Source organism: Trichoderma ghanense (genome assembly GCF_004382785.1).
Source record: "Trichoderma ghanense strain CCMA-1212 chromosome Unknown scaffold_13, whole genome shotgun sequence".
Taxonomy (NCBI): domain Eukaryota; kingdom Fungi; phylum Ascomycota; class Sordariomycetes; order Hypocreales; family Hypocreaceae; genus Trichoderma; species Trichoderma ghanense.
The window spans coordinates 238,497-254,726 of NW_027395676.1; the positions used below are offsets into that span (position 1 = coordinate 238,497).

Here is a 16,230-nt window from a genome sequence, read left to right on the forward strand (position 1 = left end):
TTTTTTTTTTTTTTTTTTTTTTTTTTTTTTTTTTTTTTTTTTTTTGACTTTCCAGCTTTGAAAAAACGAAACAAGCATCTACCTTATTACCTGCCTTATCCCGTCCCGTCCTAGGAAGAGCCAAAAAAAACAAGGGACCCGTACTACTACGCCCGCAAGAAACAACATCCCAGCAAGGTACGAAAAAGAGCCAAGCAGTCCCTGGCTCGTCATCAATAAGATGCCGAACCTTTTTTTTTTTTTTTCTCTTTTCCGTCTCATCTTTTTATCTTTTTCTTTTATCCAGAAAGAGGAACTGGTCCACCCCAATTCTCCGATTTGACAAAAGTCCTCCCAGCCAGGAGTACCTAGAATGAAAGTTGTACAGTTGCCTCGGCACCTCTCCCATCCTCCCAACACCTGATATTCCAACTTGAACCAATCAAGGGGCCTTGGGTCACATCTTCTTCCCTGCAGGAGACTTTCAACAGCGGTCTACCCAGTTCCGGTAAACCGTAAAAGAAAAAGCATCAACATGCAGACCCAAAGTTCTTTCGTACATGCAGAACTAATGCATCTTAACAAAGGCCTTTTCTGAATAGGACCTTGATCCCATGCAACGCTAGGCTAGGTTAGGTGCCAACATGCCATCTTCAACTTTGCTAATGCAGTATCGAGGATACACCGCACCTGTACTGTAAAAAGTACCTACAGATCCCCCTGTTGATCGGGATGCGAATCGCCTCGTCCAGAATATTACAGGACCTCTCCTCTTGTCCCAAAACACATTTCCTTTCTCACTCTCACCCTCACGTACCTCCACATGCCCATAACCGCCGCAAAACTCACCTCACCCGCATTCGTCTTCATCTCAATCTTCCCTCTTCAAGCTCACCAAACCTCCAAAACCTCACCTCACTCTACCTTATACAACATCAACGTAGCATCATAGCCCCGTATTACTGCATCCAGCCCAGCGTACAACTCTCTCCTCTTCATCCACACAGTCTACTCTTCCACAATTCCCACAATCAACCCAACCATGCCATATTACTAAACCCCACCAGCCCATCCAATTCAGTATCAAACACCGCCCTCTGTCTGAAAAAAAAAAAATAAACGTCAGCCCTGCTCGGAATCCGGATGCGCCTTGCGCGAAGGAGCCGCGCGATATCATAGGACCGATCGCTCAAGCGCCTCCTGCTTCGGTCCCGACCTCCGACCCCTTGCTCGTCTTGCGCGGCCTCTTCTCTTCGCTTTTCCCTTTTCTCATTCACTCCCTCACTCTGCAATTCTCGTTTCCATCCTAGCGCGGGCCTCCTGGGTTCCTCTCGCAAACCTTGCAGATACAAACCGTCCCCATGGGTCGTCTGTTTCATCTACAGACCTGCCGTGCCTTGTCATTGGCACTCCCCAAAAGGCCCCTGTGCGTGCTTTGCTGGCCCTCGGATATCAGTCCAAGCTCCGGCGAGAGCAGCAGCTCAACGGCACTTGTGATTTCGGTTGCCCACACCTGCGTCGTTCGGGTCTGCTCCTGCTGGTCATGATCTGCACGTGAAACTGGGTCTCTCGGGCCTGTGAGAATTTGGATTGATTCGTCTTCTTCTCTTCGTCTCATCTTCCTCTTCCAGTAGATATGCCCGGCCGTGGCAGACGCTCTGGCACACTCCTGCATCCACATGCCGTCCTATCCATACACTTATGGCCACATGCAATGCCAAGTACAAACAGCCCGGAATCCCCCTCTCCCTCCCAAAATAGAACAACGCCTATATGTGCGAATCGCCCAAACAAACTATGCAATCCGGCCGCCAGTCTAGTCTGAAAAAATGTCAATGACCAGTCTGGTCTCTCCTGCCCCAATGGTAGCCTGGAAGATGAAACGAAATCTGCGCAGATGGTGCCTGACGTATGCCGAGTCAATTTACAAAACGGGGGGGCGGTCAAGGCGAAACCTGTCGACCAAGACCAGAAGCGAGTGAAGCAGATGAAAACTGAAGCGATGCAAAGCGAAATACACCTTAAGGGAGCAAAGAATGTGGAAATGAGAGTAGAGGAACAAAGGGAAAGGAAAAGAGTCTGGAAGAGGGTGACAAGATTGTAAAGCAGAGGCCTCCCAGGCACGCGAGAGCATCCCATGCTGTCGAGACTCATAGCCAAGAATTCAATCAGGCCTCTCTCTCATGCATCCCAGCTCCCATTCGGGATCTCGCGTCGACTTCTCCTGCCGAAAGGGGCGGCTCGCCAGCTCTTTGATCTCCCGGCCCCCTGCCTCGTGGTATGGGTGGCGGAGGCTCCAGCCGCGGAGGCTGTGCAGCTTGTCGTGGCAGTTGGCCCGAGTCCTCGGGTTCGCGGGACAGCAGAGACGACACCGTCTGCTTTGCGCTCCTCGAATCCTCCCTCTCGCGCTGCGAGGGGCCCCAGGATGGAGCTTGCGGTGGCGTCCTCGCTCGGGGTCGGTCTGCATCTTCGCCGTAAAGCTGTCCCGGCGGCCTATACCACGACACGTCGCTGCGCTGGCGCTTGTGCGATTTTCGACCGGGCGACGCCGGGTTCGACGAGCCCGGCTGCGCGAATGGCGGCGGGGATCGAAATCGGTCTTCGCTCGGCGCTCTGGTGGCCTGCTGGGACGACCCCCCAGTCGTCTTTCGCTTCTTCTGACTCTCCCCTGTTACAGCGCCGCACAAGCCCCCAAGTTAGCTCATACCGAGTCTCGCTTTCTCTTGGATTTTGACGAACCAGACGGTGTTCCGGGTCGGTTCGAGCTGCTGCCGCTCTGCGTTGCCGGCGGCTGCCAGTGGTGAAAGTAGATCGACGGGCTCGTATCGTGCTGCGACGACTGCGACTGCGTATGCGCGTGCCCCTGATACGGCGGCATGGCCGACGGAGCTGCCTGCCCCGGGGGCTGAGGAGGGTTTGCAACGCCCACCATGCTGGCCGCCGCCGCCATCGGCCGGCCCAGTGCGCCAGAGATTGTCTGGCCTCTTGGCCTCGAGGGCGACGCCGGGTAATGCGCGTATCCGCCGGGGCCCTGCACTGGGGTCGCCTGTGCCGGAGAGGTGGTGTACATCACTCCGTGGCCAACGGGCTCTCTCGAATGATCCGGCGAGTGCGGTCGCTGCGGCGGAAGAAGCTGGGGATGGTGACCCTGGGCCGGAGCCATGAACTGCTGTGCCCATTCGAGAGCGGCCTGGGGGAGCGTGCCGCCGCTTCCCATGCCGGCAAAGACCAGAGGGATCATGGGCGGCGGGATGCCACCGCCAAGTGAAGCTCGCAAGATGTCCATCTCAATCTTCCTCTGCTCCAGACGCAGAGTCTCCTGCCTCGTCTTTTCCTCTTCTTGCCTCGTCCTCTCCTCCTCCGTCTTGGCCTGTAGCCAACTCCTCATGGATTCCTCGGCCCCCGACCATTGCTGCGGCGGGGGAGGCAGGCCAGCCGAAGGTGAAGGCCACGGCTGCGTCTGGTGAGAGGACTGGGCCAGCGGCAGAGGAGGCGGCGGCGGCGGCTGGGCGTGATGGGACGGCGGTGGCGGAGGGCCAACTGAAGGAGGCTGCTGTGGGGGTAGAGTCATGGCCGCCGGCGGAGGCAGGCCACGATGAGAAGCCGACATGGGCTGGACTGGACTGCTCTGGGACTGAGAGACGAGGTACGGTTTATAGGATGGATCTTGGTAGTTCAAGGGGGGGGAGGGCCGCGAGGTGGAGGGCGGAGTTGGCAAATCATGGACCGACTTGTAGCCGTACGTCGTCGATTGCTGCTTGATGGTGAGCATCATCACAGGTATGCCGCGAGTTACCGGAGTGTATGCATGTGCTTAAGCAGGAGGCATCTGCAGATGGCGCAAAGGAAAGAGGTCAGGCAGCGGAGACCATGTAAGAAAGAGAGGGAGTACTTTTATCAACCGAAAGTCATCAAAAGGGACAGGAAATACGACGATGGGAGGGAACGGGGAAGAAGGCCAAGCACCATCAAACACGGGAGGAGAAGGAAAGAGAGAAGGGACAGCAGAAGGGAAGTTGCGGAGGCGTACGCGGTGGATATAACGTCCTTGTATAAGAACTCGGAGCCGGCCTAGCTGGAGGTGACGGGCAGCTCAACAACAACAACAACAACAACAATGGCTGTGACTGGGGGCAGTACGGGTGACGCTTGGGAATAAGCTAGCCACCCTCATTGGGAGTAGTCTTGGTGTCAACAGACGCTGCTTGGTACGGGAGTGAGAGCAGATGGAGAGAGGGCTGAAGCAACCCTGTCGGGCACATGCAGGCTATCCAATATCAGATATTGTGGCTCGTCCGCTCCTTGTGTGTAGGTACATGTAGTGTTTCCTAGAATGGAGACGGAACGCCGCGGGATGGAGGCGGCCAACGAACGAGGGGCTTGTCCCAGGAGGGGAAGAGGGGGAGTGTTGCCGACAGAGGCAGAGCTGAGCAGAGCAGAGCAGAGCAGAGCCGGAGCCAGAGCCAGAGCCAGAGCCACAGGCAAGAGGCGAGACAGAACAGTCAGAAACCGGACCTGAGAACATCGGCTGGGCTAGAAGGAGGGTGAACAGCAGACAAGGGCCGGAGCGGGCACCGTGCCACTTGTGGAGAAGGCGAGTAGTGTGCCTGGTCTATTCCACAGGAGCGTGCACGTATCAGAGCAAGTGATCTGATTAGGGAATAGATGGGACAGCAGCTAACAGGGAAGTGGGTGGAGGGTGTGTGCGTTTCAGATAGGGAGTGTGAGAGAAGGGGAGAAATGAAGTACTAGTCGTACTTGGTCGTGGGAAAAAGAAAGTAAACCTCACGAGATAAATTCTCTCAGCCAACATCTGTGGACAGGCTGGAAACAGAGCCGAGGTCGATGAAAAGGAAGAAAAATTCGAGACGGAGGGAGGAGAGGAGGAGTAGCAACAGCAGGAGGAGGAGGAGGAGGAGGAATAAGGGATCAAACTGCAGGGCAAGCGAATAATACCGTGACCCAGACTGCGACGTAGTGTGTCTTGCTCTCGAGGTCTGGTGTATTGGAAAGCTCACGCCGGGTGCAAGGGGCATCTCAGCTGTTGATGAAGAGGACAACATACAGCAACCGCAACCGGACAACGCTGTGAGCAGCCGACCATGGTGGAAGAGAGTAAGGGAAATACCGACTTGCCTTGCATGTCCTTGCACAAGCTATCTCGGCAAGATGGGCAACGTGAAGAAAGCGCTTCGTAGAGGTAGTCTCGCAACGGAGGGAAGCGCAGCCGGCTTTTGTCGAATGCGGGGGATCTATTATACCATCAGAGGGCCTGTAATAAGAAGCGTAACTCCTGACCTGTCAAGGCGGAATGGATCGGCCCTTGTCAAGCACTCGTAGATAGAAGCATGAAGCAGGGCCGGCAAGCGGGCAGAGAAGTTGCTTTCTCGACACGACCACCTCGATAAGGCTAGAATAAAAAGAGAAACGCACTCGCCCATCTGCCACGAGCATGTACATACGCGTGCAGCCCCCAGGCAGGAGGGCATCTGGTGTGCTTGTGTGCGGCTGCTGCACGTTCTGGGGAGAGGTGCAAGAGGTGGTACACGATGGAGGGGGGTCCATCCAATGGAGCGGCTGCTTGCTCTGCGCTTCCGCGATACAAGAACGCTCTGGTACTTCCCGCACTGCAGCTGCGTCGTACTGGGTCCCGGAAGTGCTCCGTACTGTATGCAAAGGAGCTGCGCGCTGCTGGAACAGAGGGCAATTGGGCGGCATCTCGCGCGGGTCTGGCCTCTGGCTGTGGCTGCCACGCGCATGGGGCAACCGCAGTTGCGAGATTCGCCAGCTGGGCGCCATGCGCTTCGGACGGAGCCCGTGTGGACGCCTCAGCCTCTAGAAACAGATCTCCCTGCCCCGTTCCAGGCGCTGGTCGTGCTGTAGCTCGTCGGCGCGGAGCTGCCCTCTCTGGGCTGAGACTTCTGCTACGCTTGGAGGAGGACGCCGTCTGGGTAGTCGAGAGCCACAGGGCTCCAAGAAGTGGAGGAAGAGAGGGGTCGGTGGCAGGCATGGCTCGTTCTTTTGCGCTGGCCTCTTCCCTCTGTTCGATTAGCATTAGCTGAGCGGGCGTAGGAGATACGGAGGCTTTCAATTGTCGGTTGCTTAGGCTGAATGGCTCACCTATTCGTCGTGTGGCCTTGCCGTGTCTCGACTAGGACCAGGTCGTTTCAGAGCCGGCTCTCGTCTCGAGTCCGCAGGGCGAGATGGATGCGCCATGATAATACTCGTGCATACATACAACTAAAACCTCGCTGCACCATGCATGCATGCTGTGTGGTCGGCCAGGAATACAGTAGCTGCTGTACGGTACATGCTGCCTGGGCGAGTGCTCCGTGCGCAGACAAGTACTCGATAGTCCGGGGCCATGCGGTGGACGTTTATTGTACTGTTCGCGGGTGTCTGGATGCATGAGCACGCGTACCGGCAGCGTGCGGCGTGATGCATGTCGTGTCTTGCCGTCTGTTATGTTCGTCTTCTTTCGTTGTTTCTCTGGAGATGTGGCGGTGTTGATGTCGTCTTGTGTCTGTCACGCTGTTGCCGTTTTAACAACCTTCCATTGCGGCAGGTGGGTGGGATCTCGCCTCGTTATCGATAGGCCTCGCTACCTTAAGGAGTTGTCCACCTTCAACCCTCATCACGATGAGTCTCACAGTCGACTGCTAAAGTACAGGTAGTCGACGAATATCATTGAATGATGAAAACATCTCATTATCTATTCTGTATTCCCGTTGTGTAGACGACAATCGAGGTTCCTGGACGCTCTACTGCACAGAAATACACACTGTATCCGAGATACTATCATGTACCAAGACAGCAAACGTAGCACGTCGTATTGAGCATGTTTGAGCCGTGAGTGCATATATCTGCATGTACTGCTCCCTCCACTCGTCCGTACGGGGTACCTGGAAGATACCGCGCTCTGCAAGAATCGTGGTCAACCGAGCAGTAGCCTGGTACTTTGCACATCCCGCCTCGACCCCTCCCTTCGCTTGTACGGGCCTCGAATCACCTCAGTTTGCGCTCCGTTCTCGTAGGTACCGGCTACCCTTTGTGCGTGCATCGCGTACTTGGAAACAACTCCCTGCTTCCCTCCCTCTCGCCCTCCGGCAATCACAACGGCTCAGCCCCAGACACGGAGCTTATCGTGGGAGGAGCACAACCTCCCCAGCAACCGCCTCTAGCGCGGCATCCTATCGATTATCGTCCAGCAATTCGCAAGCAACGCGAGGGGGTTGCCAAAGGGAACAGATGCGGGCCATGCTGTAGGTACATGCTAAGGTTGGTAGGGTTGGCCAGGTACTCGACATGCACTTTGCTGCAGGCTTGCCTTGGAGGAGAACCGGCCACAGGCGCCTGTCAGCCGGGGAGACGCAAGAGGGAGAACAAGGTAATATCGGCCGCCGCCAGGATGAAAAAGGCCGATCCGATTGAACGAGCTGGGCTCCTGGACCTTGAGCGGACAGGGGCGGAAGTGCGGACAGACAAGTTGGACTGACTCGATGGGGATCTGGACCTTGTCTACTAGGGGATTGTGGCTTGCTGGTACTCGCCTTACACCCCTCCATGCGAAAGCTCCGGCCTCTAGTCTACGCCGTTCTCCCAGATGGAACAGGACAAGTGCTGTTGTGAGGTAAGGTGTGAAATAGTCATAGCAGGAGTAATAGTCTCGCTGGCAGAGGTGGGTTGAATCGGCCATGGATCTAGTTGAACGGGGCCACGACTCAATTCATCTTGATGATGATACGGTTCAGATGCGTCAACGGCCTCCCCATTGAGTCGGGCTGGGCTGCTGCAGGCCCGCCTTTGTTAATGCAAGAGCCGTGTGGACAAGGGTAACTTTGGGTGGCTGAAAGGACGGCATGTTGCTGATCTGTCACCGCCGTCAGCTCCGCAGCAGAGCCATGGGGAACTTTGGGGTGCGGGCTATGCTTGTTTGGACGAAGCAACAGCAGAACGACTCGAAGGGAGTTTCAACCGCGTCCGGGACTGGTGGCAAGGCGCTGAACGAAGCCGACGAGGAAGAACGAAAAAGACGAGGGCTGCTGGCAATGGGGCTAAGCGGTTTTCCTTTGGCAAATACGTTCCGAGTCGATTGCCGTGCGTCCGGGAAACACAAAAGCCACACGCCTTGTACTGGTTGATGTGATATATCGAGCCCGGTTGGTGTGTTATACAAACTCGGGGTTCGTCCTGGGCAGTGCTCCCACATCCCACCTCCACGTCTGCCAATTGCCCAGAATGGCGGTGGCTGATGCCCTTGTTGATACCCACGCGCGGCAGGCCCTGTTTTATCTGTGTCGAGGTGGTACAGCTAGCCTGATGCATCCGCCGTTGGTGTATCATCGCCGCGATGCGAGAACCGACCTCTAATCGACAAGAGATGCTTGGGTGCGCTAGCTCTGCTGGACGGGGAATAACAGACCCGCGGTCATGCTACTAGTTCGTATTCTATATATAAATCTCGATTTACTACCCGTATATACTACATAGGGAGTAGTACGGATAACTCGTAGCATGAACTTGTTCGCGCGACTATGTAGTCGTTGGCCGGCATCCTTGCACAGAGATGGCTAGAGTAAACATCGAAGCCGTTGAGAGGCGGGCTCGCGACGCACAGCAGCCAGGGGAAATCAATGGGACTGGCGAGCAGCAACGTGTGAGTCACAAAGCAGGCTCACATTAGCACTAGTGTCTAGGACGCATGCGTATCTGGCTCTCATGCGCAGGTAGGGAGGCCAAAGTGCAGGGCAGGGACAAGAGCACGCTTGAGACAGAAGTACGGACAACGGAACAGGTTCTTGCGTCTCTGACAAGCACGTACTTTGTACATGGGCCATGGAGGGCCACAAGCCCCAGCCGATCCATGCAAGACTTGACAGGGGTGACACATCTCAAACAGCCGGCCTGATCCAGTAAGAATCGAGAGTCGCCGTGTGCTTTGAAGAAGGTGCATTTCTGATGCAGACAGTCGGAAGCCCTTGGCACGCGAGAACCCTGTAAAGCCGCTGGTCGTTGCCGCTTTGGCAATGGCTCAAGTGAGGGCGAAGGAGCTGCGCTGCCGACTTGAAGCATAAGGGATATGATGACGGGAATATCTACGTCGAGATGGAGGAGGATGATGTGGCAAAGCTCGGGTAGCCCGCGGGGTTGAAAGGGTGAGAGATGATGGGAGCTGTGCGGACGTTGATCCTAGCATCTACCTGGGAGTGTAGAAGAGAAGATGAGAGGAAGGGACAAAAGGGACACGCTGGCAACCGTTATACTTGAGATGCCTCCCCAGTGATTACATACCTGCTGCCCTTCTGCTTGGTTATGCTTGTGCAGTACTGTACGTGAAGCAACCTGCAACTCTTGTTGGTCCTGTCTTGTCCATCACTGCCGCGTTTATGTAATAATCTCTCTTCCTCCTTTGCCCGGACCAGGACCAGGGTCTCTCGGAGGGAGGCATGTCATTGCCACTATCGCTGGACCTTGACCCCAGGCCCATCTCACGCTCCAGCTTCCGAGCAAACTGCGCGCGGCTGGAATGGCCCGATCTGCACGTCTAACGGAGAGAACTGCTCTGGCTGTGAGGGGCAGACAAGGCTTGCCCCATCCAAGTGCCAAGGTGGCCCTCCTACATAGCACAAGCACCAAGTCCCCGTAGCCGGCTCTCCGTATGTGCGGGTACATGTAGGAATGCATGCATGAATGCATACTGGAGGGCAATAGGACCATTGATACAGGCAGCACTGGAGCAAATTCACCAAGGGCAATGCCCTCCAGCTCCTCTGCTGGAGCCCCGGCTTCACGCATCCCACCTTGGCCAGACATCGTTCTGCCTGTCCTGTGTATACTTCGCACAAGTGCTACCTCCCCAGTTGGTCAGCCAAGCTCATGTGAGGCTCGTGTCTGGACAGGGCGACTCCATAGAGCCCGTACGGCGTGGAATTCGCGCACTAACACGAGGTCAGCCTTGGTCCGACTGTTTGTAGGTAGATGAAGGAGGAGAGCCCTCAGCTGCCCCTCGGCTGCCCACTTGAACCGCAGGGTAGTACTAGCATGCAACATGACAAGTCCGCACTCGGTGCTCCGTAACCTGGGGCAGCATCCACGGCCGCGCCATGAGCCGTCTCATGATCTAAGACACAAGACACAGCACAGCTTCAAGATACGAAGCAGCCAGCCGGGGGAGAAACGAGGGCACTAAGCTCGTTGCACCCTTTTGAGCCGAGGGGCGGCGTGTCTTAGACCCTTCATGTTTCCTCCTCCGATTCAGCTTGTGCCATCTACATGGAACCAGTAAGATTCCAGGGCGCCCTCCCCTGCTCGGCCTCTTGCTTGGGAGCTGGCACCGTACGTATCGCATTGCATCGTCGACGCCCCTACAGGCCACAGGCCACAGGCGCTGCTGCTGAGGTCGCATGCGCCTTGGATGATCTGAACCCGGTAGGGTGCTCGTGAGGTGGGCGATGTTCGTGTTGGTTCCATGCAAGCCGCGTAAGACTGCCATGATGAGCTGAACAGAAGAGATGGCGAATCTAATCGGATCAGGGTGAAAGAAGATGAAAAGGGACTGCAGTGCGCGCTCGCGTAACCTTGACTGGATTCGTTTCGTTGGAGAACGAGTCTTTTGAAATGTCTTCTTCAATGTACAAGTGAGCAGTATAAGGTAGGTACTGTACCGGTGCTATTCTGGTCCTCGACTACCTACCTAGTAGCCACCTGCTGCTGCTGTCCTGCTGCTTCGTAGCATCTGCAGTTGCATTAGAACCCATGGCCGGACTGGCCAATAGCAATCCGCTTCAGAGCTTCGGCTGCCCCACCTTGAATTAGCTTTTTTCCGCAGTCGGCACCTTCCGTGCTGAGCATGCGACGAACCTTGCGCCGAAACAGCAAGAGAGACCAAAGTCGTCGTTACCGCATTCTGCGTCTGCTCTCACCGTAATAAGTACGTAGTTCATGGAGAAGGAGAGAGCTGAGTATGCAAGTGCGAGCAGAGTCTGGAGCTCCATGCCCGGAGCACATTGTCCGCGGCCTGATCTTGCCGGCCCACTTTGAGCATCTTCCAAGTTCACATGGACTACTAGGTAGTAGGTAGTAGGTAGGTAGACAGGTACTGGGGTAGCAGTTGAAGGATTGATGTTGTCGATGGAACCTCAGTTGTGAAGGAGCTGCATTGCAGCTTTGGCTGTCCTCGCTAGCGGTAATAATGCTGAAACCCTCTTCCGCTGCCACGTCGCGGATACAAGCCAAATCACCTGTCGTCAACTGCTCGAGCAGGCACGACGCAGTGCGACGTCCAGTGCCATCGTGCGCCTCTCAAGGCAAGCGCAGGCTGCGGCTTTCCTGTCATTTGTGAGAGCCGCGCAGGCAGGTGCGAATCTGGACAAGTCCGGCACTTCCAGATCAGGTAGTAGCAAGGCAACAACCCGAGGCCTTCTACAGCCTCATTTCATTTACCTCAGGTAAGGGAGTGCCCCGAAAAGGCGATGCAGTGATCATTACAGTGGTACTTATAAAGTAGCGGATATCGAGGTACGCCTGCATTGTGCATTTGGGTCTCTTCTAACAGAGGCACTGCAGTATCTGCATCTCGCCAAGATCGTGGACTGACTGGCTACAGTCGAATCCGAATGTCGGCAAGAGACGCGAACGGCCTGGATTGTCGACCAGAAGCGCTGTCTTGACGATCAGGAATCGAGCCACAATCTTCCTCCTCTTCCATCTGCTTATACCATCCTCTTCCGTTTGTCTCGAATTACCAACTACTTGACAACAATTTCCGTGAAAATGGATCCAAATAACATCAAAGCTACCGAGATTCACCACAGCAACCTCGAACAAGCGCCTACTTCTACAGCAACGCCCCTGATTCCTCCTCCACCGCATGGCCGGACGGATGATTTGAGCACACAGTCTGCCAGACATTGATTGCTCGTTCACTTTTGCCAAACTGGGATCGAGTTGTTGCACAGAGGGCGGGAGAAGTTCTCCTGTGATACCTCGCCTTCGCGTTCGCGCCCTCGGCCTCGCTGAATTCGAGGCTAGCTAGTCGGTGTCCGCGGCGTCTCCTGTTTTATGCTCTCGGCATCACGATCGCAATCAGGGCCGGCTAGCCTCGAGCACACAGCCTGAACAGTCTCAAACCGGCACCAAGCCAACCTCATCACGTCAGCCTTGGCCGAGAGGAAACAATCCTGCCAGGAGCAAGCCACCGACCTAGATCGAGGTCGAACGACCATAGCTTTCTTCAAGCAGCCTCTCCATTTAAAGCCACAACGCCGGTCAGTTTGGCTCCCAAAGACATGTCCGACTAATCCAGATAGGGGTTGCGGTAGTAGAGCACTGCTTCTCTATGGCTTTACTGGTCTTCTCATCTTGGCACGCCCAGCATCTGCCGGCACAGTCGGACGTGGTTGAAAAGCCATGAGTGAACGGGGCGACTTTCAGCCATCCGGAACGCGTCCTGAAAGGCTTGTATCGGCACTGCACAGCCGTCCGCTCATCCCAGTCTAGCCAATGCCCTCCCGCAAGTCTGTTTCCGCTACAGCCAACCAGAGCCGTATCAGTTTGGCGATGCCGTCCGGTCCGGATGCCACGCCTTTCGGCTAGTAGATATACTCCCAGTTTTCACATCACCATGTTCTGTGTATGTCCACTAAGGATCGAGCTTCAGGCGCCAGCCGCCGCCGTTGTCCTTGGCCGGTCGTTTCGATACGCACAAAGAGAACCAGCATCGTATCAGCCAATGAGCTGGAACCAGCTTCGTTCTCGAGGCAACTTGCTCCGATTGGGTGACAATCGTCTTGCTCCCTTCCGGTCAGTGAGCATACTTCGAAGGCATGCCAAGAGCTTTCTGACCGAGCCAACAGTATGGGACTTTGACCTGGCGAATTCTGCGATCAAGAACCAGCTTCATCATGGCTTTTGGCCCGCCCTGATGGGTAAGCAGACCGGGACGAGATAGCTCACAATGAGGGTACCAACGGCTTCCTCTCCCCGCATTCAGCACACCCTCAGCCGGATAGACTTTTGTCTTTGTTCTTCTCATCTTTGTGCTGAACCCCTCTCAGACCTTGAAGAAACAGGAAGCAGTGAGTAAGCCAAGCAAGCCACGCACCATGCCGGATTCGAGTGGTTGATGAAGCTCGAAGCCACGACGACTACCTCACTGTGCCGCTGTTCAGCCATCCGACCATGAACACGGCTGCGTTTCATTTAGATTAAGTCGACTTTTGTCTCCCCTCTCATTTGTTGCTTGAGCGCATGGTCCCAGGCGGTGGAGATGACCTGATCAGCCTCTATCCGATTGGGCCAGCTTTCAGATGCGATGTGCCTAGGCATTGCTGCCGCGAACTTATGTTGGACTTGTCGACAGGCCTTCCTTTTTGCCCTGGGACATTGCCCCAATTTGGAACATGCATGTTTCTGCTTCATGCTGATATGGGCTGCCACACTCGACTGTCGCGCCCAAGATCAGAGGCCGAACAGGTGGTTGTATCGGATTTGATTCTGGCATTGGTGACCTTATATCGCCGTTACACGTCTATCATGACGGCGCACGGCGTCAGAAGGATCTGCATCGTTTCGTCCTGCCGGTGTCACCATCCATATCTCTTGAACCATTGGCAAATGCTTGCGTCCTAGCAAGTCTGATGCCACCAAGATGGCCGCACATCTGTGGCTATATGCGGATCCACTCGAAGCTGTCTTTTAGCTTTCGTTACATGCAGCTTGAAAAGCTTCAACATCAAGAAGCAGGAGTGTACGAAGTCCGGGCCAGACGGAACAACATCTCAACGACCAATGCCTAGACGGGAGACAAGTCACACTGGAGCTCTGGCCAGGATTATTTTCAGCCGTCTGCTACCCCTGGCCCTACGACCGCAGCTGCAGATAACCGAGATACAATTGTTGCATCGCCGTAACTACGTTTGTCTCTGTTGAAGAGATTCCTGAGTGATACCGGTACAAGCATACGGCTGATCAAGGAAGCTGGCGTACGGGCAGAGCACCCAGACCAATGCAGCACGGGATAGATAGGATTTTCATCTGCCTTGCTGAGTTCCGTCTCGTCACAAGCTTGCTGAACGTCTAGACACGTGGATCGGGCAGCCACGAAGACCCACGCGGCGGTTAAGGAAACAGACCGAAACACACTCTCGTCCAATATTGATACCGTTCTATCCATCTTTTCTCTTAGCAGAAGGTCGGTCGCAAGCCACAGAGGATCCGCGGTCCGTGGTTCTTCTCAATAGAGTAGGCCAGGTCGGAAATTCCCCGTTGCTGGACAGTTCACGTCAACAGAAGCTGGGATTTGGATTGGTGCAAAAGATGCTCTACAGATGGATGTCACGCCAAGCTCACGTCTGAAAGGGTTTCATACAGAGAGTGCTTATATCACACGGTGGCGTCAAGTCCTAAACTCCGTCCCCTCACAAGCGGTTCCTGGCAATCGTCAGCCGCACGGCGCAAGGTTTTCGCTCTCAGCTTACCAAGGTTCCTGACGCGGCTAAGCAGTTTGTGCTTGCTTCTTCTGGCCGGGAATCGCATTCATGATACAAACACAGCCGCAGTTACGATACCCACGGATCAGGATCTGTATGTACATCTCCCTCTCGTGTCCAGATGAACACCGACCATGCTCGAAGAGAGCGAGGAAGTATCAGGCAAGGGGAGAGAAGATGAAAAAAAAGACTCGCATATGCTGTTGGTTACGCACCATCACCGACCTGAGGTAGCCGAGCTGCCGCTATCCTTGTCCTAGGCATGCGGTCACAAAAGATGCATTCTCCACGCCGCTTAGCGGGAGAGGACGAATTCGAGAGAACGAACTGTTGCCGTCTTCTCCGCCACAACCGCATACTTGCACCATACGCATTGCGAGAGCCGCCACTACCTATTTACCTACATGCCTCGTACCTTAGGGCGATGGCTTGCTTATGCGTGTTGGTTGTTTCCGCGTGTAGAACAGATGCTGCCTACCTTGTTCTGCTTGGTAACTGCTGGCTTGTGGGTTGTCCCGCCGGCTGCACGCTTCTGCTCTCTCGCACCACCCACTCAGAATATCCCGACGAACTCTATACTATATTTGCATATAGTTTTGCGCCTCTCGCGAGGTAGGGGTGCAAGTCGTTCAGCTCTCGGAACATTGCCACACGTCTAACGCCGGCCGGCCACAATAAGCCGCATCTTTTCTGTGGACAACATGATCGCTAATAAGGGAGGTAGCTCGATCCCTTGCAGTTCAAACCTAAGACCATTGGTCCCTACGGGTTTCTACTAGCCTCGAAGGCCCTCTTTTGAATCCAAACGACGGAGTTATGAAGTGCTTGTTTGTCGGTGCGCAGGAAGACGAAACTGGCCCCCAGTATCTGCTGTAGTCGCCGTTGCGAAGAATGTCACAGCGCGGCTTGCGCCCTCTGCCTTGAGCCCACCCCATGCGGATCATCCGAAGCCTGGGCTGTGTTTATGCCCGAAGCGCCGCTCGTTACGTGCGAGAAATCGGCCGACGACAGGAGCGTCTTTTTTTATTTGTTTGGGATGTTGAGGGATGGGATCGAGTTGCGTGGTAATAGTCTTGGGGGCACTAATGCAGGGCTGACCATGGCTACCCATGCAGGCACCTCTCCAGATCCCTCGTACGAAGGATGTCATTCCATGTATGGCTGGTGAACATACATGTTGTCTATCTGCTACGAATGCGCTGTTCAAACACACGACGCAGCATAATATTGCAACAAAGACACTATGGATAAACAATCCAGAACGAGGAGTCAGTATGGTCAGTCTATGAGATATCTATAAAACGAGAAACCCCTTGCAGTATTGCCGCCGACAAGCTGGCAAACTCTTTCTACTTCTTCCTCTTCCCCGCCTTTTCTTCATTCTTCTTCTTCTCTCTTCATCAATGCAGGGGAAAGGGGAAATGATACCACCCAGAGCTTCCTATCTGGCAATAACCATGGAGCTCCATCATAATCTCATAGGAAAAAAAGCCGAATACATGAGAAGACTATACCATCCTGTCTACAATCGCCATGGCCATCCCCAGTGGCCACATCAAAGGGCTTGCCTGATCCCACTTTCTGTGTCAACTTATAACTTGAAAATATACTTGACTTGAACGACGTACTCATAACTGAAGAGGTAGGTACTTAGAACTAAAGATGCAACAACCGTAAATAGAGACGAGAAGAGAGAATGAACAAAGTCAACAAGTTGACTCATTCCGTCTACGTATCTATGCTCCTCCCCTTCCTTCCCCCC

General features: G+C 54.7%; 4 protein-coding genes across 4 annotated transcripts; 1 reads left to right on the plus strand and 3 right to left on the minus strand.

The window, feature by feature from the left end:
• Positions 1 to 1,123: 1,123 nt before the first annotated feature.
• CCMA1212_008717 (uncharacterized protein) lies at positions 1,124 to 1,537 on the plus strand (the record flags this gene model as incomplete). The annotated part of the gene is made up of 1 exon (XM_073705834.1): positions 1,124 to 1,537. A coding segment is annotated over one exon (414 nt), but the record flags the coding sequence as incomplete, so codon positions are not given.
• A 610-nt stretch (positions 1,538 to 2,147) lies between these two features.
• On the minus strand, positions 2,148 to 3,754 carry CCMA1212_008718 (uncharacterized protein; the record flags this gene model as incomplete). The annotated part of the gene is made up of 2 exons (XM_073705835.1): positions 2,148 to 2,647; positions 2,719 to 3,754. The coding sequence occupies 2 exons, from the start codon at positions 3,752 to 3,754 to the stop codon at positions 2,148 to 2,150; spliced, it is 1,536 nt and encodes a 511-aa protein (XP_073555551.1).
• Positions 3,755 to 5,280: 1,526 nt separating this feature from the next.
• On the minus strand, positions 5,281 to 5,989 carry CCMA1212_008719 (uncharacterized protein; the record flags this gene model as incomplete). Its single annotated transcript, XM_073705836.1, has 2 exons — positions 5,281 to 5,389; positions 5,442 to 5,989. 2 exons carry the CDS (start codon positions 5,987 to 5,989, stop codon positions 5,281 to 5,283), a joined length of 657 nt encoding a protein of 218 aa, XP_073555552.1.
• Positions 5,990 to 10,233: 4,244 nt separating this feature from the next.
• Positions 10,234 to 10,973, minus strand: CCMA1212_008721 (uncharacterized protein; the record flags this gene model as incomplete). Its single annotated transcript, XM_073705837.1, has 3 exons — positions 10,234 to 10,588; positions 10,673 to 10,714; positions 10,840 to 10,973. 3 exons carry the CDS (start codon positions 10,971 to 10,973, stop codon positions 10,234 to 10,236), a joined length of 531 nt encoding a protein of 176 aa, XP_073555690.1.
• Positions 10,974 to 16,230: the final 5,257 nt, after the last annotated feature.